The following is a 22,456-nucleotide window of genomic DNA, read 5'->3' as shown; positions in this document are numbered from 1 at the left end:
AGGGCTACATTGTGCCACTTTAGAAGTACCGTAAATTTCCCAACTATTAGCCGCGGCTTATACATTGATTTGACAAACTTTCTTCAGCTATGAGGTTAACATACGGGAGCAGTTAATATGGTATTAATAGGCTTTTTCGTTAACTTCCATTAAAACACTGTTGTGCAGCGTATACACAATGTGGCTAATACACAGGAAATTACTTTAAAAGCAATTTGTTTACATAGGCCCTGACATTGACCCTGAGATACATGAAATGCCAATAGAGCATCACGACTGAACTGATGAGTTGTGTGTCTGTGGGTCTCCAGGGAAGTAGTAGGGGCACACTGTCACTACTAATTAAAACAAGGCAAGGACATCACCATCCACTGCATTGCAATTAAGTGTAACGAATGTCTGCGTTATCAACATTCGACAAACATTTAAGAAACATTATCTACGCCCTGTCATCTCACTCTAGCCACACAATGTTTTCTTCCCCAGAAGTGTACAGGCTGACCAAACCTCTGTGGGAACCGCTGAAGCAGAAAATATGAACAATCAGTTTCCTGGCAGTGATGACAAAGCAGATGAGAGAATCTGCAGTAGCGTAGCCTTACCAATAGAAATGAGGCTTAATGATGGAGCAACAGAGAAACTTTAGCGTCACCTCACTCATCAGTAATGTTTAAAAGAGACACAGCAACGAACGATTTTCTTTGTACTGCTGCAGTCCAGCTAATTAAATTCTTTAAAGAGACCCTATGCAACTTTCTGCAGGAGACGATCGCTCTTTGTTTACATCTGGAAGTCTGAGATAAAGAACCACGCTTTATTTATTTAAATATAGCCTATACATGTGTAAATATACACGCTAAAGCTGTCGGGGAAGCTCTGCAGAGAAAATGCAAGCATAAAACGAGCGAAAACGAACAACGAAACCGAAACCAGAGATAAAATCGCCAATCCTGCATAGTTCCTCTTTAAGATAAACATCTTAATGCACGTAGTGGAGCTGCTTTGAAACAGTTGCTTTGGTACATTTTCTATGTATTCATTTATTATTTACTCTTTACTTTCACTAAATATATATTGAAACAGGTGTTATTGAATAACATGACTTGTTCTGGAGAAGAATGAATACTTTCCTTCACTACGCCATCCCATATATTCAGAGAAAAACATTTTGAAGATGCTGACAACTACTGTATGCCTGATGGTTACATATTACAATCCTTGAAATAGACAGGGTTAATGTATACATCATACACGTTTACATCTCTAACTTCAGTAACTCCTTTCAACTCACACAGTCAGTGTGTCAAAGTCTAAAGTATGTGCCGTGGACTTTAATACAGCAATTACACCTTTACCACACTAACTTTGCTAATGCTATATACAGGTTTTGTGCTGACTGCACATTTAGTCTTGAACAGCAGAAATTGAAACAACTGTCAGATGTGTCTGTAGTCATAGCTGGTCCGCTACGAAAAGATTAAATGACCACAAGCCATTTTCAGCGAACTGCGTTCCACGGATATCCATCTAGGGCATAGGTTTAGCTCTGAAGACTACAAATGCTAAAACCAAAACACACATCAAAGTCACTGGTCTGGAGGGAGATTACAGCACATGCGAAGGCTATGAACACTGATTTCAAACACACATCAAACACACTGGAGAGCTGGGAGGCTGTTTCAAGTTTAGCTAGCATGTACTGCACAGAAAAAAAGAGGACTCAGACAGGAAGGGAGTTCTGCTGAAAGCAGGGGTACTTTTGGGTGGGGGAAGGGGTAGGTATAACAGCAGGGGTGGCACACAGAGGAAGGAGGAGGGGGGGGTTGGTTGGTGGTGCCACATGAACGGATGGAGGACAACCCCCATACCCACCTGCTCTCGCTGACGTGCTCCTTCCTCTCACGCACCTTGAGCCACTTGCGGAGCAGGAAGCGTTTGCGCCGGGGCGAGGCGCTGGGCGTGGAGCAGTTGGACCAGCTGGCGGCGTCCTCGTCGCTGGACGGCGTGATCTCGATGGCGGGCAGCTGCAGGTAGTCCTTGGAGGTGGCGCGGCGCAGCAGGCCGCCCTTGTCCAGCCGCGAGCCGCCACCACCACCGCCACCGCCGTGGCCCTCGCGCTCGCTGGGCAGCTTCTTCATGCGGCGCATCTTGAAGCGGCGGCGCCGCAGCGTGGGCGTGGACGAGCTGGACCAGGCCAGACCGTCGCTGCCCCCGTCCCCAGCGGAGGCGCTGCCGCCTCCGCCTCGACCTCCTCCTCTACCACCTCCTCTACCACCTCCTCCACCACCACCGTCCTCGTCCTCCTCCTCCTCGCGGGGGACCTGCACCTGGAGGGCCGGGGGCCGCAGCGTCTCCATCATGGTCCGGCCTCGCCTCGCCACGCACGCACGCACGCTCACACACCGGGGCTGGACAAGCTCCGTACACCGCACGCACGTAGAGAGAGAGAGTAGTACACACAGACTGGGGCACTACTCAGTCTTAGATGCCACCTGCACAGGTAAGACGTGCAAGAGATGCACCTGTTGCCACTCTCTCTCTCTCTCTCTCTGTCTCTCTCTTTCTCTCTGTCTGTCTGTCTCTCTCCCTCTCTCTCTCCTCCAGTAGTCTTCACCTCCACCTCTTCTTATCTTTTCTTCTTGCTGGCTCCAGGGGCACTATGTTGACTCGGGGACACTCTCCGACGAGCTCTTCAGTGACCTCTCCGAGGGGCAGGGGCTTGTGTCGGCTGCCTGCCTCCTCATCTCCTCCGCCTCTGAGGTGGACGGTGACAGAGATGCATGGGGCAGGCCGGCGGGCGGGCTGGATGGTTCCGATGACAAAGGGAGCCTCTGTCCTCCACGCTGCCTATGAAACATGCATGAGGCGCAGCAGCCTGCGAGTGCAACCGGACCCCGGAGGATGCTCAGGGGACTAGGGCAGGGTTACGCTCACACACACACACACACACACAGACACACACACACACTGTAAACAAACACACTCCCAAACACACTCACAAGCACACGCAAACACACTGTCACACAGACACCACACGCACGTTTGTGCAAACACAACACGAAGAAGCAGCTTCCAATGGTAGTCTAACCTGGAATTCACTGACGCACACTTTGCTACAACTTGAATTGAATTGTTTCAACTGCTCATAAAATCGGTCTATTATACGGTAGAGTTGCAGTCTTTCTTCCAATGTTGATCCTTTCTCTTTGGGGACGCTGTGATGTCTCCTTTGGCCCAGATCCTAGAGCTGGAGTCGTCCTCTCAGTCTGAGTTCCCACGCTAGAGCCTCAAGAGCCTACGGGTCAGAGCGAGGGAACAAGGTCTGCAACGGAGCGAGCAAGGGGGCCAAGGGGGGAGGAAAAAAGCAGAGCAGAGCAAACACACAGACAGACAGACAGACAGACAGACACACACAGACGCACACAGACACACACACACAGATACGCATACAGATACACACATATACAGAGACACAGACACAGACACAGACACAGACACAGACACAGACACAGACACACACACACACACACACACACACACACACTGACAAGGACGAATGCCATGTGCTGACCCACAGACAAACCCCATAAACAGTCACGCACTCTCAACCATAACACTCAAGTCTCTGGAGACTCCACTGTATCTGATATAATCACTGGCCTGCACTGGGACTGGGATCACATGTTAGTCAATGCACTTAATAAGGGCAGAGGGAAATGCCATCAGAGCCATCGGAACAAACGTCTGCAATGCACAGCAAATGATTACAGATTTCGCCTGGTCACACACTTCCTCTTTGAGGATGCTGCTGAGGATTTTTTTTTATCAGTGGACCTAAATGCTGTGGTGTTGTGATGTTGCATGTCTAAAACCACCCTTGCCATGCATGTGAAGACGGCAAAACCAACTGAAAACCCCACGTTCAACAGTTTCACTTTGAGTGTAGCTGTGGTTTCTCAGAGCTCAAAACAAGCCTGACGGAGGAGGGAATTCACAGTGCTGGACTGAAACCATTCAAACAGATGTGAAGATATCTTGTTGGCTTCTCTGAGACATGAGAGAAAAAAACACTTGTGTGATGCCACCCACACAGCTTTCATCAGTTCCATGCAGCTATCAGTGTTTATGTGGCGTAGAGGTAATCTCACTGCATGCGCACCTACTGTTCACATGAAAGACGTCTGAAGTCTAAAATAGAGTAGTCAGCAGGGGGTGCCTGTCATAAACCTGGGACTTGTATTTCGCATTTTTTAGCCAAAGCGACATAAAATCGCAATGGCGGGGTTCACAAATTGAAGTATCTTGTTCCGTGGAACTCAATTACGAGTTGGGAAAACGAGCAGCCGTGTCACCCATGGGTTCATGAATCTGCCATGGTTGCCATAGCAAAAGAGGCAGAGCAGTGACCTGGAGAGAGGGGAGCGGGACGGAGGTGAAAAGAGCTGGCACTTCCCGTGGAGACAGAGCAAACAGTAGCACTGCCAGCGCAAACACAGCTATCAGACTGACCCCTGGTCGAGCGCTCTCACCTCTAGACCCTCCGCGTCCTGATAAGGATGTGTGCACTGCTGACACGCTCCATTGTTTGACTTTGGCTTCTGGATGCCTGATTCATGAGGGCAATAATACTGCAGTCTAGTCGGGGATAATCTTCTTAAGATAATGGTTTCTATGGAATATGGTTTCTATAGAATACTGTTACATGTGTCATTCGTTTAAAGCTATATGAGACATAGTTTTTCTTAATACAAGACAACAACAGGTAGTAGGAAAATATTGCACAAGAATAAACATCCACATTATTTTAGTTTAACTTGTGGAAGTGTAGCCTACAGTACCATTTATGTTATCACACAAGACATAATGTGATTCAGCTCAGCAATTCAACCTACTGCACTTTTCACCTTGTTCCATCCGGCACGGTATTAGATTTTGTAGCCCTCTAAAACCCAATCCTGGCAGCGTTAAAATGGGAGTAATGGGCGCTGTGGCGGAAAGGGTTTCACGTTTCAAGGTGACTGTGGGTGGACATGGTCCTTGGCAGTAGGGGGAGATTGGGTTTCCAGAGGAGGCTAAGTAGCCTTGCTGCTGCCGTTGCTGCTGGGCCGGGTGACTGGGTGACTGGCTGACTGCACTCGCAGTCGCACTCTCGACTGTCTCACCTTTCCAGGGGAGCACACATTGCCAGCCAGAGCCTCCCTCTCTTTCCAGGCCAGTTAATGTCAGGGGGTTAGATGGTCAAAGCGAGCAGGTAAACAGCATGTATTATACATACAGAACGGCGCTCCTGGGCTCACCCTCACACCTGGTGTTTGACTCGGGCCTGACGACGTCTCCTTCAGCAGGCCGCTGACTGCGCTGAGCGCGTATACAAGCGAACGTTTGACTGATGCGCTGCTCAGTGACACAGACGTCTACTCAGGAGGTCTGGTGGCTGCAACAAGCTCTAAACATGTCGACAGTGTTCAGTGTCTCTATTCTTACTGTCTATGAGTACAAGCTGTCTGTCTGGCCACAGTGGAACAACTTCATCCTCTTGCTCCAGACAGGGCATTCTACTCAGTTAGCACTGAACTCTGTGTACATATCTTTAGACTATATACAATAAATTCAAAATGTATTAAAAAACCCATGTAGTCGGACACTTCCTTACAATCTGGCTACATATAAATAAACTCAGCCTGCATGAGATGCTTGATTGACATAATCATGCTTGATCATCGTTCCAAACAAAGTAGCAAAACAACCACACCCGCAAAGTTAGCCAGACGAATCCGCTTGCTAGGACATTTGGGGAAAATCAAAGTACCACTCTCGACTGAGACTCAATGTAGATGTTGTGAATTATTGGGGTCGCCAATGTTTTGTGACATCAAAATAGGGTCATCTGCCAAACAAGGTTAGGAACAACTGACATCAGTGCTGCTGCTGGATCAACCGACTGAAAATAGTTAATAAAAGAAGAGATGAGAAACAATCTAGGGGCTATCTTTCACAATTTATAGCCTTGTCAGCCCGCCTGTGCCAGTGATACTGAGTTATTGCTTGTGCCCTGCTGCAAGGCTGCCCATCATAGGCCCTCATCCGTTCCATCACATCAATCAGGCTTGGCAGGACTTTGACCTGCCTTAAGGTGCATGACAAAAGCAATTCTCAGCAAAGCGATGGAGACTTTCTAGGTGTTCTTGGATAGAGTTGCCTCAAACCTCCCGACTGACACTCAGAGACTGTTGTAAACATGCAACTCTGTCATTCTGAAATGTATCTCTAGTTCAATAATTGCATGATATTACAGATGGCTGGGTTAAAATGCCACATACACCAACTCAAAAAAGAGTATTACTAGGTAAGACAAATCACATGCAGGTGATTCAGAAAGTATATGGAGATGAGTCCGTGTTGTCAAACATAGTTACTCGATGTAGACTGCTAGCTTAGCAGAATCCCCAGATGGCTGCCACACAATACCCCTCCAACCAAATTAAGAGTTTAATATGTAACACGAGAGACCTGAAAGAGGATGCTAAAAAGACCCAGGCCACTGAACACACACACACACACACACACACACACACACACAAACATATCCTTCAAAGCTGTGTTGAGACTATATTCCCTATAGAATTACAAATGCAGCAGATTAAAATTGATGTGCTACAGTAAGTTCTAAAACACTGTTAACAGCCACTGTGGGTGTTTTCACAGAAGTGCTATATATCACGAGGGTGTGTGTATGTGTGTGTATCAATGTGAACCCATGATGAAGACTCACTGCTGAGTGCAGACCACACATATACATGCGATCCACTGTGACAGGAGGATGATCTAATGCACTCCAGTAGAATGTAGAATGTTTAAATGACTATCTGTCCATCTGTGTCCTAATACATAATAGATCTGTACGATAGCTTCACTCCCACTGGTGAACAGCGGTGATCTGAAGCACAGCTCCAGGGGAGCGCCCTGTGATCTCGGTCAGTCACGCCGGACCACAGGCACGGGGGAACCAGGCTCTGCGGCCACTTCGCTTGAAGCACTTGGCCAAAGAGGAGCAGCGCACGGGCGCTAATCTCCACCAGCAGCTGCGGCGTTCCTCCCGAACGTGCTCTCCTCTGCCTGACAGAGCAGCATTTTTATAGTGTGGGGAGAAAAAGAGGGAGAGAGGAGAGGAGAGGAGAGGAGAGGAGAGGAGAGGGGGGGGGGGGGGGGGGGGGGGCAGTGTGTGCGCCTCACGCCCGGGAAGCACATCTTTCATCCCTTATTTATTTGCTGTGTGCTATAATTAGAGGCAATCCACCAGGGATGCAAATTGAGCCCCTCAGCAACACGTGGAGCGCTACAGATAGTGAGTGTCAGCCCGTGTATTTGTTCAGTTTAAACCAAATGCCCAGACAGGCCTAGACCTCTCTGATTACAGTGAATGCTCTCTAAATAGTGTGCTTTCAATTATACAGGTAGAGCTAAAGGGCAACCCAGCCGCGGCTAAAAGAAGGGTTATAAATGAGCAGTGACTTGGAAATGCTTGGGCATAAGGCTGCATACTGTGCGACAGCATCAACAGTGTACTATATGGGGCGTATTCACACAGAGAGTGAATGAGAGGCTGACACGCCACTGCGTTTGCCTACAGAAACAGACATAAACGGCGACAGTGTTTCATTTCGCATGGATTACGCGGCGTGGGCGTGCAGCCACGGCTGCCTCGGCGTTCACTCCATAATGGGCCCATTTGTTAAAACCTTAAACCCAATACAGACGTCTGGCTCGTGCATCTCAACCGCAGGGATTAGTGTGAAATCAAATCAGATTTCATTAGCGGTAGACTTGATCAAAACGATGTATGCTAATGTGGTGTTTGACACACACACACACACACACACACACACACACACACACACACACACATACATTACTGTGTATTACATACACAGAGGAAGAGTACAGGCTTATTTACAACTGCCTAAATGCCATCAGACACATATTTTAACATACATTATGAAAGCACTATAGCAGGTGGTATACTTCCAAAATGTGTATTTTTGGTGAACTTCATTACATACAGAGATACAGTACACAGATACAGATTGCTAAGATACAGTAATCGAGGAAAATTGGAACATAAGGCACAGACACAAAGGCGCTTGGCACTCACTGTAAAGGTTTCCACCCAGAATAGGAAGCTAACATTTATGGCGTCTTTGTTTCTGAAGGCCTTCTCACAAAGGAACACACTGAATGTGAATGTTTTTTTCCCATTTAAAATTGGTATGTACATGTTCATAGGCATGAAACAACTAGAGGGGTGTCAGAGGATATGGGAGATAAGTATGAAAGAACAAGTGCAAATGTCCAAGCTCCTATCCAACTGTTTACCCAAAAACATGCTCCAGCGCTGCTTATGTGCTTTGGCAACAGGTCAAGCCAGGGATGCACACTGCGTACGAAAAGGTCAAAAGTGGACAGCTATATCAACACTGAAGCCCTGTATACAGTACGTACATGGGTCTTAAACAGGGGAGAGGGGGGGTGTCTTTATTGTCACACAAAGCTCTTGCCTTTTGTGTCTGCCTGAACATGGAGGGGAAACACGTGAAGAGAGTGGTCCGCTGTGTCCTTGTTGGGGAGTGGGGGGGTGACCGCACCTTTTGATGTAAGGAGCTCGCAATTGTGTCTGGACCGGACAGGAAGTCCCACTGAGACCAGATGGCAGACGGCAACGATTGCAATCGGAACACACACTTCAGAGGGGAAGACGCAAGTCAACACTGGTTTTTGACCCAGAAAAGTTTGGGAAAGAAAATATTGTCGCTGGAAACAATAAAAATGAAAAAAATAAAAACTAAAACAAATAACAGCGGGTCAAACCTGCAGCACGGCTGTTCACTGAAGTATATACACATCACATTTAAAAGCTTCACTTGTCCATGAGTGAGGTGAGGGGTCCTGTGTCTGTTCGGTCGGATTGTCAACAAAGCATAACTCTGAGCTAGTGTGCAATAAACACCCTGTGTATCAGGAAGAAGGGGTCTGCATGTCGAGAGAGAGAGAAAGAGAGAGAGAGAGAGAGAGAGAGAGAGAGAGAGAGAACAGTCTGTGACTTTTAAGATTGCTATCAACGTCTCAACTCTGACTGAAGCACACTTTAAATGCAGGCCATGAACTCTTCCCATCCCATGCATATTCAATCTATTCCAACTCTGGCTCAGCATCCACGCTAAATCATTCTGAAAAAACCTGAATGGAACATCATGGTTGATTGTAACCAAGTTAGCGGGAACAGAGACCTGCCTTTTTTCCACTGTCATATACACTGTGGTCTGGTTTGTGTTGCGAGGGGGATGCTTCGTGCAGTAGGGTCAGGGCAACATTCCACCCACTCCAGTGCGACAGTCTGTAGGCTCTGACCTCTTACATAATATTGCAGAGAAGCTATTTAGAGAGCAATAACTCATTTCCGCCAATCCTGTGACATGCATGTCAAGTCCCATGGACATATCCCCAACTTTAATACGATTTAGCCGAGGCAACCGACAGCAGAGTACGCCTGAGGCTGGTGGGATTAAGCATAAAAAGGAGAAAGTGTGAGAATGTGTGTGTGTGTGTGTGTGTGTGTGTGTGTGTGTGTGTATGTGTAATTACAAGTTTACTATTATCAGTGTCATCACATTCAGAAAGCAGCTTCACAGGACAATCTGAACCAATGCTGTAATCATGACATTCTTTCAGGGGGCCAATGTTCAACTATGCTCATGATGCCCTCCCCAGTCCCCAATATAGAGACACAATAGTATCACTCACTGTTGTCCAAAACAAGCACTTGTAATCACAAACTGGAACATGGTATGCTACATGTTTTTTAATAACCAACAGAGAAAGGTAGAGGTGCAGAGGTGAGAAGATCTTGGTTAAGTGAAGAAACTTGATAACAGAGAATTGCAGAGGAAACACTGACTTGAACTGCATGGCTGGAACTGTTATTTGTGTTGGGGGGTCGACATGATGATGCCAGTTGGGCAGGGATAGACGGTGGCATAGGGCGAAGAAAGGAGTTTACATGAAGGGGTAGGGGAATTGTTTTCACGATCACACGGAGCCATGGCAATATAGCCAAACAAAAGCATACTTCGAAAGCAGACCAGGCATGTGCAACCAAATAATATTTTCCATACTTTTGCCACAATATCTATACTTATTTTCTATACCAATGCACACATTTATTTTCATATGATTATAGTCATTGTTGTAATTTATTCAACCCTCAATATCATTAGATAGAATGACACACAAACATGGGAAACAGCACTGTTAGACATTCGTGAAAAGAAAAGATAAATAAACATATCATGTGTTCATCAATTTGTATAATTAAATGGTAGGACTGATTTCACCCGCCAAGCCCATTTGGTCCCCTCCGATGTTGACTACATAGCTGATCAGAACAAAACTGAAAGCTCAAAGTGAAACACAATACAGCCAAGAGGCCAATTTTACACAGTCACATAAAGCTCATAAAGTCTATCTCTTTTAAGCCCTGCTTCGATGTGGTGAATTCTTCTGTCTGGGAGCCACAGAGAGCTGGTGCACAACTTCCTGTGACCCAAGGATGTGGTTGAGTTTCTCACAGGGTGCAACATGTAAATGTGTTGACAGTACCACGCCATGGCACTCCAAAACACTCAGAGGGAAGCCTTTGGAGAAGTTTTGCAGGGTAAACTGTTACCCCTATTGTTTCAATGCAGACAGCGTGCTGAGGAACACTGCTCAGCGATAGGTCCGAACCACCTGTTCGTCCCAGGATGAGCAGTATCGGAGTCAACAAGAACAGTGCAAATGACAGAGAGAGAACAAGAGAGAGAGAGAGAAAGTGAGAGGACATGTGCTTTGCAGCAGCTGGCAAGGGCTAGAGTTACAAAGGCAACAATCATGCTGTGTACCACACTGACTGACTGTTTGAACGTTGGGGGTTCAACATCACTGGCCCAGTTACAGGTCCATCCTCTCAAAGCCACTGATCTTCAGAGAAAAACTTCAAATAAAGGCCACCAAATGCCAGGCTCATATTCTCCTTTCAAATTAAGTTCATCTCCAAGCATGGACAGGCTTCACGTCTGTGCTTAAGCTTCTAAACACACACCAGGACTACAAGACACCATTGCCTAGTGAAGGTTAACAAAACGGCATCAATTCCATGCAACTTTTATAGCAGCAGATCTGCATAATCCGTATCCACAAATAACTTTGCAAAAAACGATTAATAACTTCTGTATTGATGTGGCTCAATATCAACCATCGGAAAATATTTTCTAGAAAACGCACAGGTACGAAAAGTGTTGTTGATTTAAATAGAACCAAATACAGCAGTATGAATTAAAATCGTTCAGAGCGCGGGACCACGTTGCCCTTTATGTAGTCTGGTGATTCCGGATTTATTTAATGGCAAATGGATCAAATGTCAACCACTTCCTTACCTGCTCAGAAGTTCACTGCACAGCGTAGCCAGCGTCCTTTACCAACGATCGCCGACACAAATGTTGAGGCATGCTATATGATATTTATAAGTAGGCTACTGAACGTTACACTTTAAGGTTACAAGTATGCCAGGCAAGCAAACAGCATCTCCCTCCACTCACTTGCCGTGCAAATTAAGATCTCACAGAACTCTGACAACCACGGCTATGAACAGACCTTTTAAGGCACCCTACACTGTGATTGTTTACAGTGTGCGGTGTCCTCTGCACAATTCCTCGCCAACTTTTCAGACATCGCACATTCAGATATCATCAATTGCATTATTCATTAGTACCTAAACTGGCATGAAATTGGGTCAATCGCGGTAGACCATGCACCGAAGGAGGAGGGATGACTTTGCCGGCGCACAATCAGTGCATCTCAGAGGCGGAGTCGAGAAGTCCCGTTACACTGAATCCGTGCAATGGCTCTCCGTTCCACCGAGCCCGAGAGAGCAGACCACCACTCAGTGACCTATCAGTTCCGAGCGCATGCTGACCAAAACAGCAAACTGACTTCCCTCTTGTTTAACCTCTTGTCTGCTGAGATCACTGAAGATGTTGCAGGCTACACGCCCACTCTGATCAGGTTAGCAGATCAATTATTCAGTTATTATTTAATGGTGGTAAAAAACGGAAGCAAACGAATTCGAGATAAACAAAACATCACGAAAGCTGACCCCTGCGTTTCACTTCATTGTCAGCAGGCGAGCGCTCCCGTGTTATGAGGATTAATTACCCCAATTAGGATGCCGCTGTGGTGCAGCTTCACCGAGAAGCAATTAAAGCCCATTGTATAGACAGGCCAATCTTCTTTGCTGTCTGGAGGTCCAAAAATGACAAAAGTTTGAAAGGCTACGAGTTTGTATTGTGTATTTGGATGTACTCAATTTGGTGTCTTTGTTCTTCCCTAAACATCAGCAAAAGCAGCCAGCCTATGTAATTACACCAACAATACAATATATGAAAATCCTTAGGCCTATAGGCTACAGTATAAGCTAACAAGTGTTTATAGTTGCTTGATTCCCCCCCCTCCCCTTTTTTAAAAAAATTCAAATCATACTTCCAATCTTAAATGGTGACAGAGTGAAGTCTATTTCAGCAGTGGACATGATTTTACATTGATACAGTATGTAGATACTCATTGACTATAACACAAATACTGTGCACTCTATCCCATAATGTCCATGCCAGAGAATCTGAAACATGGTGTAAACAACTCATAATACTATTTCTCTTCCTCACTCAATTCCATCAGAGAGAGAGAGAGAGAGAGAGAGAGAGAGAGAGAGAGAGAGAGAGAGAGAGAGCCTGTGACAGTGCAGTTACAAAACACCGGTGTGTCACAGTTTGTCCTTCATGGCACAAAGCCCAGCCAACTCTCAAACGGAGCTTTCCGGAAACTAGGTGCCAACCCTGAAACACTGTCCAGCTGATGCAGGAAGATGTAGCTGTAGACAGAACATATGCCTCTATACTAGAACATATGTGTTCCATTTTGCTGTTACCAAAATCTGGCTTCTCTCATAACGATGGACTTCTTTATGTGTTCTGCTTTGCCAAAAAGGTGAAGAGGAAACAGATAACTCTTCTGCCTGCTTGTAAAATTAGTATTTCAAATGATATTTCCAAAGTAGCACAGAAGGATTAAGTGTAAATATCAGATGTGACTTAAACTTTGTTTGGCCTCTTGTCAAGTAAGACTGCAATCAGTGGTAAGATGCCTTGAACCGTTTTTAGATTTTCACTTTGCCACATGCTGCCTAGCAACAGCGAATGTTGTTGATGCTCATCTTGGTTTAGTCTCGCTTCAGCTTCATACCTAATCATGTGAAGATTAGATAAACACTCCAGATGCTGTGACTACACAAAGACAGAGAACAAACTTCAGAGCCCTCTCGCTGTTAGTGTGATGCTTTGCTACATATGAAGGGTTATTTTTATGTGAAGAGAGGTGCGGGGATTTAAAGGAAATCCTTCTTTCCTGTAGTTTTACTAGACATGACTTCAGCACTTTGTGGCAAGAGTGCACGGGACAGCTTGGCTGAAATGTGAGAAGGGGTGAAATGAGATAAGGCTGGCCTGTCCTTTAAAAATCCATCTACAAGACCGCAATTCCCCACTGAACTTCTCTGTTTGGATCATTTCAATCAATGCAGCTTCTTTTAGATTGACCTTCACCGTATTGGTTAAAAGTCAGTGCCTGTAAATATTTCCTTTTATATTTTTGTTCTTACCCTTTTCAATTTTATGTTATGTTTATATAATATGTTTGTTATGGATAACATCCCTGTGCTTTGAGCACTATTTAAAGGTATCCCATGCGAAAAATATCAACCATTATGAACTATGAATTCTGCATGAATTAAACAAAACCAAGGAGCAAAATTCATGGGTTTCATCTGGTCCCTTTCCACAGGTGTATATAATCAAGCACCTAATTATGAATTCAGACTGCACAGTGCTTGATTAATACACCTGTGGAAAGGGACCTGATGACACCCATAAATAGGAGTCATAATGAAGGTAACGAGAAATGGGAGAGGTCAGTACAGCAGAGGTGAAAAAGTCCAGCTTCAGAAAGTAAAAGTCCAACCGTGTATTGGTTTTACCTGTGCACTTAACGCAGATGATCTCACTAATTAGTTTCTCTACCTAGCTGCAGAGTTGTGCTAATTAGAATCAGCTGGTTTACAGTTTTTTCCAATCGTATACACACTAAAATTAAGGTTATCAGACAGGTAACAATACTTAACACTTAAGAAGCAAAACACCTGCGCAGAGCAGTACAACATTAAGCACAAATTCAGCTTCACACTTTTTGCAAAACATTACACACAGTGAATGTCAAAACGTAAAACACATTTTAACACCTTAGACACAGATAAAGATTGTTAGGTACTTCCTTCTCATTACAAAGCCCTGGCTTGCCAATGACCACACTCATGAACAAATTGAATAATCACATCCACCAGGTGTGGAAGCACACATGTGCAAAATTGAAAACACAGCACTCAGGTGTGTTATGCTGGATCTTCGAGGGGCGTTCCCACTGATCTATAACTATCACTGGATAGACTATCCCATTGTTTTCGCCCCATTATTCTTTATGTTGATCAGTGAGGATTGAGGCCTTAGGAGCGAGGGAGGATGTATAAAAACTCAAATGAGAGGCACCCATAGCCTGATGTGGATGAACTCGTATGGCTTGATCCAGCTAGACAGAGAGATGATTAGAGTATTACGTATTGTTGTTACTTGTTTGTATTGTTGCTTTCGTTTTTCTTCAGTGACTGTAAGTGTATAGTACTTTTTATTTGTGTACAAATTTTGATTTTTCTTCACTTTACAGTAGTAAGAACTATAATTTTGCCATTTTCTGTTGATTGACTTGTCACTGTAACTGAACATATGGTACAGTGAAAGAAAGAAATATTGTCTGCAGCATCAGTTTTGTGCATTGCTGGATGAGGGTTCATCAAAATATTTTTGTCATCTAAATTATCCTAATGCTCTCAAACAATATGTCTGAATAACATCCAAATATTGGAAGAGGGTTTTTACAGATGTGTTTTGAATTTATTGTGTTGGCGTGTATAAGATAGCGACAGTGTAGAATCATTCGAAGAATGTGTTAGTGATATGAGAACAGTATAAGGTTTTATCGATGTGTTTATTGTTTTGACAGAAATACTTAATTTTGCAAACAATCTGTTATGTTCTGCTGATTGGGTGTTGTGTTTGGTTAATTGTGTGAAGTGTTTAGACAAAAAGAGCCCCGTTTTCAAAATTGTGTGTAAACTATTGGAAAAAACTGTAAATGAATGGTTGGCACAGATACAGTATGTGGTAGGACTTTTACTTTCTGAAGCTGGACTTCTCCACCTCTGCAGTACAGTCAGTGCAGATTATGGAAGTAAGCTTTACTACTTCTCCAAAACTGATTGATGATTAAAATGTCCTCAAATGATTCTGGTTTGAATGAGAATGAATATGTGTTGACATATGTCATGACATGTGTCTGTTCAGCTCTGACAGTCTTTAATATATAATTCATGTGATAGATTTATCATGATACAAGTGAAATGTAACTGATGGTGACAGAATGTGATGAGTTCAGTTTTGAGTTCAATGAAACACTGATGAGGGAAGAGGCCAGCTTGATAACCCCAGTGAAATACTCATGAGGGTTGATCGTTTCGTGATGTTGTGTTTTTTTCTATTTTGGTTGTTTGTCTGCATTCAGGCAACTGGTAATGCATGTTGTGCCATGAAGGAGACACATTCACGACTGCCACCAGCCAATTGTCTAATATTATTAACATTATTGACATTGTGTCTAAAAACTTCACTTATCAAACGTCACCTATCACTTAAAGCACCTTTAACTAAAAGCTCTATTATGGTAGTCATAGTATTGTTGTTGTTTTATCTTGCACTGAGTTGTGTAATTTTAGATTAGGTTTGGTTGTTGGTTGGCCTCTGTGGCAGCACAGATCCATATATGGTGTGTTTGCGACTGCTATAAGGCAATTATGCATTGTCATTGAATCTCATGTCATGCTGTGTAATGTGAAATAGGCTTGGAGTTCAGGATTCTATTATACAGTGTTGTGTACTCATTATGACAGATTGTCAGGTCATGGTCCCTCTAGTGCTAATCTCAACCCTCCTCCTACTTACAGGTCTACTTGAGAAAAAGCACTCTGTGTGTGTGTGTGTGTGTGTGTGTATGTGTGTGTGTGTGTGTGTGTGTGTGGGTGTGTGTGTGTGGGTGTGTGTACTGTACATGAGTGTGTGTTGATGTGTGTGATTGTGTGTGGTTGCGTGTGTGAATCATGGACTATAACATGCCATGAATTTGATAGATAGACAATGGCTGTTTAAAGTGGTTGTAACAATTTAACTAAACCTGAACCATACGTACAGTAATTGAATTTTAGTGTACTTCTTTTGATCCATCTTCTTTGCTTAATTTAATTCTACTTTGGTTGAAATGATATCAAAACAGTATTGCACAGCTGCACAAACAAAAATAAAGTTTGCTTAGTGATGGAACCATAATCGCCCACTCACTCAACTTTCCAAGTGAAAACATAATTTATATCCATGAGCGACAACAAAAGAGCTTCATCAGATCAAAACAAGATACGATCCTCCATTCCAACTTGATGTCAAAGAGGTCAGCTGAAAACCACCAAGATAGCCACAGCTACAAAACACCCATATTAGGTAAGATTGTCATTACATTGCTGACATAAAAACAAACTGGAACATTGCTGCTACAGTTCACCCACACAAGCGACAATCTTCCCCATCTCCTGTCCGTGTGTGCTTGTGCATGTGTGTGTGTGTGTGTGTGTGTCTGTATGTGTGTGTTAACATAGGCAGTAAGCGTGGGGCATGGACTCTTAACGCTGTAACGCTGAGACAGATTGCGTGCTCTGCTGTAATAAATTGAGTTGCCCAGCGTGTGTGGATGGAGGAGATAAGGTCAGACTCTGGCAAAGTGTGACAAACTGGTATTGATTGTGGAGCTGGAGAGCTACAGTATACTTAACACCACTCCAGTCTATTCTGCAGGAGGACGTAAGGTCAGTAATGGATAGCAGATATGAAGCGGTGGGTACCAGCTACGCTCCTGATTAGTGTCATATCCACACAAAGACGCGTCTTTGAGGCTCTGAGAATGATGAAGAGTGAGGCTAAGGTATAAATGAAATAGGCCGTTCTCCTGAGAGAAGAAAGGACACCTGCATAAAAGGCACAAACATTGATGTTTTTGTTGCTGTTGTGCCGTCACTGTGAAATAGATTGAAAGGGTGTGTGTGTGTGTGTGTGTGTGTGTGTGTGTGTGTGTGTGTGGGGGGGGGGGGGGGGGGAATAGCAGAGGTAAGACTGCGTGAGCCAAATGACCATGGCTCGAGGTGTCCATGCGTTAAATAGAAAGTGCTCTTACTGCTGCGTGAGCTTTATGAGTGTTTTTATATCTTCAGCCCCGGCTCCCTCTCACTCTACAGTAATGTATTAAATAAGTAAATTGAATATGCTTCAAATCCCCAAACATCTGCTCTGTTAGTGCTTCTCCGTCAGCGCTGGTGTCACCTCTGGATCAGGATCATAATTGCTTATGAAGATTTTTACTTAGCCAAATAACACCAGCATGAAAGTTGTCACTTTAAAAAAAAAAAAACATTTGAATAATACCTACAAAAACTTTTTCCCGTGTAAGTATAAAAAAAAAACATTACTCTGTTGCAAACATCACTTTAAGTTATTGCAATTACAAAAACACTTAGACCAAGTTGTTTTTTATAATGATGTGTATTTTCAGCATATGCTGAAGAGTCTGTAATTTAAGTCATTATATATTCTGCATTGGAACTCAGTTCCAAACTAAGTGAGCGTGCTGATGTAGATCTACAGACCATCCGCTCTAAATCCCTTCAATCAGTCACCATTTTATACTGCACCATGCTACAATATCTGTCCATGTCTCTGTGGTCAGTACACGTGTACAACATAGACACTTGTCTCTCGCAGCTCTGCAGTGCAGTGCGCTTGGTGTTTGGCTTGTGCAGTGAAATGCCTGGTTGTGTTCCAGTATCTGAGGCAGACTGAGAGGCAGGGTGGCCTTCACAGAGAGCGTCTTTGTGCTGTGTGCAGCCGAGCCAGAGGGAATGCCCAGAGTCTCCCAGAGGCTCGGGGGAATGGCAGGATGGGGAGCAGGGGGGGGGGGGGGGGGGGGCACGTGGGCCCAGTTGTTACTGTAAGACTGTGGGAGGTAATTACAGCATGTGCCACAGCGTCACCGTTATCACCCCTGCATAGACTCTTTCACCCAAAGACACACACACAGGCAAAGGCACGCGTGCACACACACATACACACACACACATACACACACACACACACACACACACCCAGGCAAAGGCACGCGTGCACACACACACACACACACACACACACACACACGCACGCACACACACATACACAGACACACATACACAGACAGACACACACAGACAGACACACACAGCTTCTGTATATTGATGACCTTCTTGGCCTACTTTGACTGAATGGGCTCATTCAGATTTAACACGTTTGGTGTATGAGACAGACGCTTCATAGCCACACTGTAAAGAACATGCGTGGGGAGTTGGGTGCGGTTCCTCAGTTCCTTAGGAAATTGAAAAAAAAAAAACTAGAGGGCGGATTTTTAAGATGATAATGGCACCTATTTCTTGACTCTAGACTGGCTATGTTTGGAGTGAACCGTGCATCATATTTATCATCCTATTCAAGCTAATTACAGGTAAGCAGGCCTGACTGACCCCAGTGAGAATATAATCAACTGTCTCACAATCGGAATACAATGAAATATGTTCCTACTCCCACAGGAGACTGTGGAACTGGAGCACGCTGAAATATTAAGTGACATGAGACCAAGGTTGCATCAGAGAAACAATATGCTGACGGTCAGTAAACAGAAAAAGGGGACGGGGGGGCGGGGGGGTGGGGGTTAAAGTGTTTAAAACTCTATCTTCAAAGCTGAATGAGAAATACAGTTGTTTATCTGGAGGGAAACTTTTAAGGGACACAGCATTTAAAAAATATAATTCAGACGATTAGCACATCCACGCTGAATGCCTCTGAGGAGGACAAAGAGTCACACGCATTTCACATAGCAGAGCATACCCTACACGACGCAAAACAAAACTGTCAGGAGACCCACTTGGCAAAGTCAAGTCTTTTGCGATTTGCCATTCTGAACACGGCCCTCTGATTCTCAGGCGCTACGACGAGGTGTCACTGCCGATGGCACTGTTTGCCTCTGTGGGCAATCTCTGACAGAGGGGAGATGGGAAGAGCTTCTAGGATGTGAGCAGTGAGCACATGCTACCGTTTTTGTGCTCTGGTATTCCTGGTCTGCACTCAGGGAAAGAGGAGGCAACTGAGACACGTCGTATTGATTTTCTTCAAAGCTCATGATGAGTGGATGCCCTTGAAACGATTTTGTCTGTTGTTTTTTTAGAACTAGAAAAATGAATCCGTCCTAATTTTGTACAACTTAGCCTCTTAAATGGAGGTAATAAAACACCCGGAACATCGAAATCATCTGTAGTTCAGGTGTTCTACATTCCACGGGTGAAGGATATCATAACAACTGAAAAGCAGCGATCCATAATTAGAAAGAATAATTTATGACAATCTGCATTATTGACAAGCATATGAAAGTCAAACCCAGAAAACTGGTTCACTGTTATTTAACTACTTTTCCAAGCCAAAAAGCAAAACCAAAACCTTCCCCTGCACGACTGTAATATAACATTAATAGAAGAGTGTAAAAAAATAGTTAAATAGTTAATAGTTAAAAATAATATAGAAATAGTTAAAAAAAAAAAAAACATGGAATGGGTTGCACTCTGTGCATGTTAAATGCGCTATACAAATAAAAAATGACTTGACTTGACTTAGATTAATTCTATCAAATCACATGGACCGATTGAGGGATGAGTATTAGTATAAAACACTCATCATCTCAAACAGCACAGTTAAATAATTTTGTTTCTGAATATACTGCATATATCATCATTAAAACATGCCACTGTTGGCATGACAATAATACAACTGAAAGAACTAACGTTGGTGCATACACGTCCCCTTACTTTATTTAATCCACGCCTGTATGAATATGTACCAGCCCAGAACAAGCTGATAACCAGCTGGTACCCAATCAGAAAAATATCAATATAGCTGCAGCGTGACAAAACAATGCGCTGTTTTGAATACGGACGTCTTATCAGTGCCGTATCAACACATTGACACGGTGTTGGTTAGACTGAGGTTATGTAATGGTGCCACAGCAGACACAGAGTGATGATGATGGATGAGCATCTCATTTGTTTTCATCTCACCTGGACATGCTGGAGATGCCGCTGTCCAGCAGCGTGACATTTACTCAAGCAAATACTGAGGCATTGAATACACAAGCACTGATTAAACAAGCTCATGGTGGACGAATGGATAGATCATGAGCTACTCTAATGAGAGGAGGCTAGGGAGAACAGAGAGAGAGAAAGAGAGAGAGAGAGAGAGAGAGAGAGAGAGAGAGAGAGAGAGGAGGAAGAAGACAAGACCAATATGTGGCACACACTGATTGACCAACCCAATTAAAATACCTTCCACCTTTCAACGGTAAAAAAATTGTATTCATGAATGAAACTCTTCAAAATGGTGCGTTTTAGTATACAAACAAACTAAGTGGTGAATCAGTTGATGTGTAAAGTTCTGTACTTCAAAACTGTACTTGAGAGTTGGAGAGCCAATACATGCCAACGGCAATACTATGCCCTGCACTCTCTTTTGGGCTAGGCTATCAGACATCACTCAGAAAATAACTGCAACAGTAAATTGGGTCTCTTGGGCGGTAAGTTAACTGAAGCACCTCCAAAACCTAATTTCAAGGTAAAGACACGATGAAAACACCCAATCAGACTAGCAAGTCTAGTGACGCGCATCCTCCCCAGATGTTACGTAATGTCAGAAATATATAGCGTTAAGAGGACCCTCACCAGCCTTATAAAAAGCCTGCAGCCAAGCACAAGGCAACCACCTCAAGGGGATAGAAGCCTCAGCATCTACTGTATGTCGAATAGCTTGTGCTAGGCAGGCAATTCTAACTGAGCAAGATGAAAGCTCAGGTAATGCGGTGGTGAGCTTAATGATGGACCAGATGTCAGCTTCTCTTAATGGGCATTTGTCTTGTGATGCGCAGCCTGCTTAGCGCTGTAACATGCTGCAGAAGACACTGAGCTTAAGCAATAAACACGAGTCAAAAGCGTTGTCTTGGAGCATTCACTCCTCCACGTGGCAGAAGGCTTTCTAGAGTGCTTTGTGATGCTATGGAAATCCTGTAAACAAACACGAGGCAGGTGAAAAGTCAACATGTTTGCTGATATAAAGATTAACTCTGAGCTGGATATTACAGTATGTGCTGTGTTTTGTATAGTGAAACAGGCCAACCACAGCAGGTGTCCATTTTGACTCTGGTATGAGTGAGGGTTACATCTGTTCCAGTGCCACCTGCTGTCTTTGTCCTACTTCACAATTCAATTTACAAGAACCACAAACAAAGTCGTACATACAGTACAGGTAGCACAAGGAACATGTTATTAAGAATCCCTGAAGGGTACAAGACAGAGATAGGGGAAGAGACAAGGAAGATGAATCACTTTGCTCTGCAGAGTGAAATGAACCTGTCTGCTTTGACACGAACAAAGATCATCCCAATCATTATCTTTTTCTTCCTGTGGCATGAGCTCTTCAGACTTCTTCCTCAGGCAGCACGTTTGTGTGACTTCTAACACACTCACTTCAGGGTCGAGCAACTGCTTCTGCCCAATATTAAACGGTGATTGGATATTGATTTATAGGGGCCACCTTCTGAGCAACATCCGCTAAGTGGACTCCCAGGGCTAAGAGGCAAACACTGACACCCTGGTGTTATCCTGTAATTTATTCACTTGAAGCTTGATACCACTCGAAAGGCTTCAGCACTAAAGTCCACTAAGGAGAGTTTGTAGAGTAATTTGTGACTAGCTCCAGTGGGCATGTAATTTTTCATAGCAGGACGGGCTTTAATGAAAAGACTCCCCAGCGCTCATTTGCAGAGATGGACAGTCTGCTCCATGCCATTCCACGTCTAACTACCAGACGGTGGCAATTACTATGGGCCGAGGCCCTTTTGAATAACGCCAGTCGCGAGGATCATCTTCAAATGAGCGAATTACTACCATCTTTCTCATTCATCCAGTAACACATATGTTTTCAATGATGATAAACTATCATTGTATTCTCAAATGAACTTGAACCATATGATCTACATCTGCATAAGTGTTTGGAACAACAATCAATGGGTGTAAGGGTGCTTTACAAATCATGCTGTA

At 44.1% G+C, this 22,456-nt stretch overlaps 1 protein-coding gene across 2 annotated transcripts in view; it reads right to left on the bottom strand.

Annotated features, from left to right (window-relative positions):
* The window catches only part of gramd1bb (GRAM domain containing 1Bb), a 92,710-nt gene extending 81,221 nt beyond the window's left edge, over positions 1-11,489 (bottom strand). Inside the window, exon 1 of one of the 2 annotated variants that reach the window (XM_062552351.1) lies at positions 11,469-11,489. Coding sequence is in view for 1 of the 2 variants with exons in the window: in XM_062552352.1 (XP_062408336.1) it covers positions 1,873-2,147 (275 nt within the window). In the remaining variant the exon portion in view is untranslated. Of the gene's footprint in view, positions 1-1,872; positions 2,238-11,468 lie in introns of those variants that run through there. The other variant, XM_062552352.1, reaches the window with a different exon arrangement.
* Between the last annotated feature and the right edge of the window lie 10,967 nt (positions 11,490-22,456).

Source organism: Sardina pilchardus, chromosome 13, assembly GCF_963854185.1.
Source record: "Sardina pilchardus chromosome 13, fSarPil1.1, whole genome shotgun sequence".
Taxonomy (NCBI): Eukaryota; Metazoa; Chordata; class Actinopteri; order Clupeiformes; family Clupeidae; genus Sardina; species Sardina pilchardus.
This window is presented reverse-complemented; position numbering and strand designations above follow the sequence as displayed.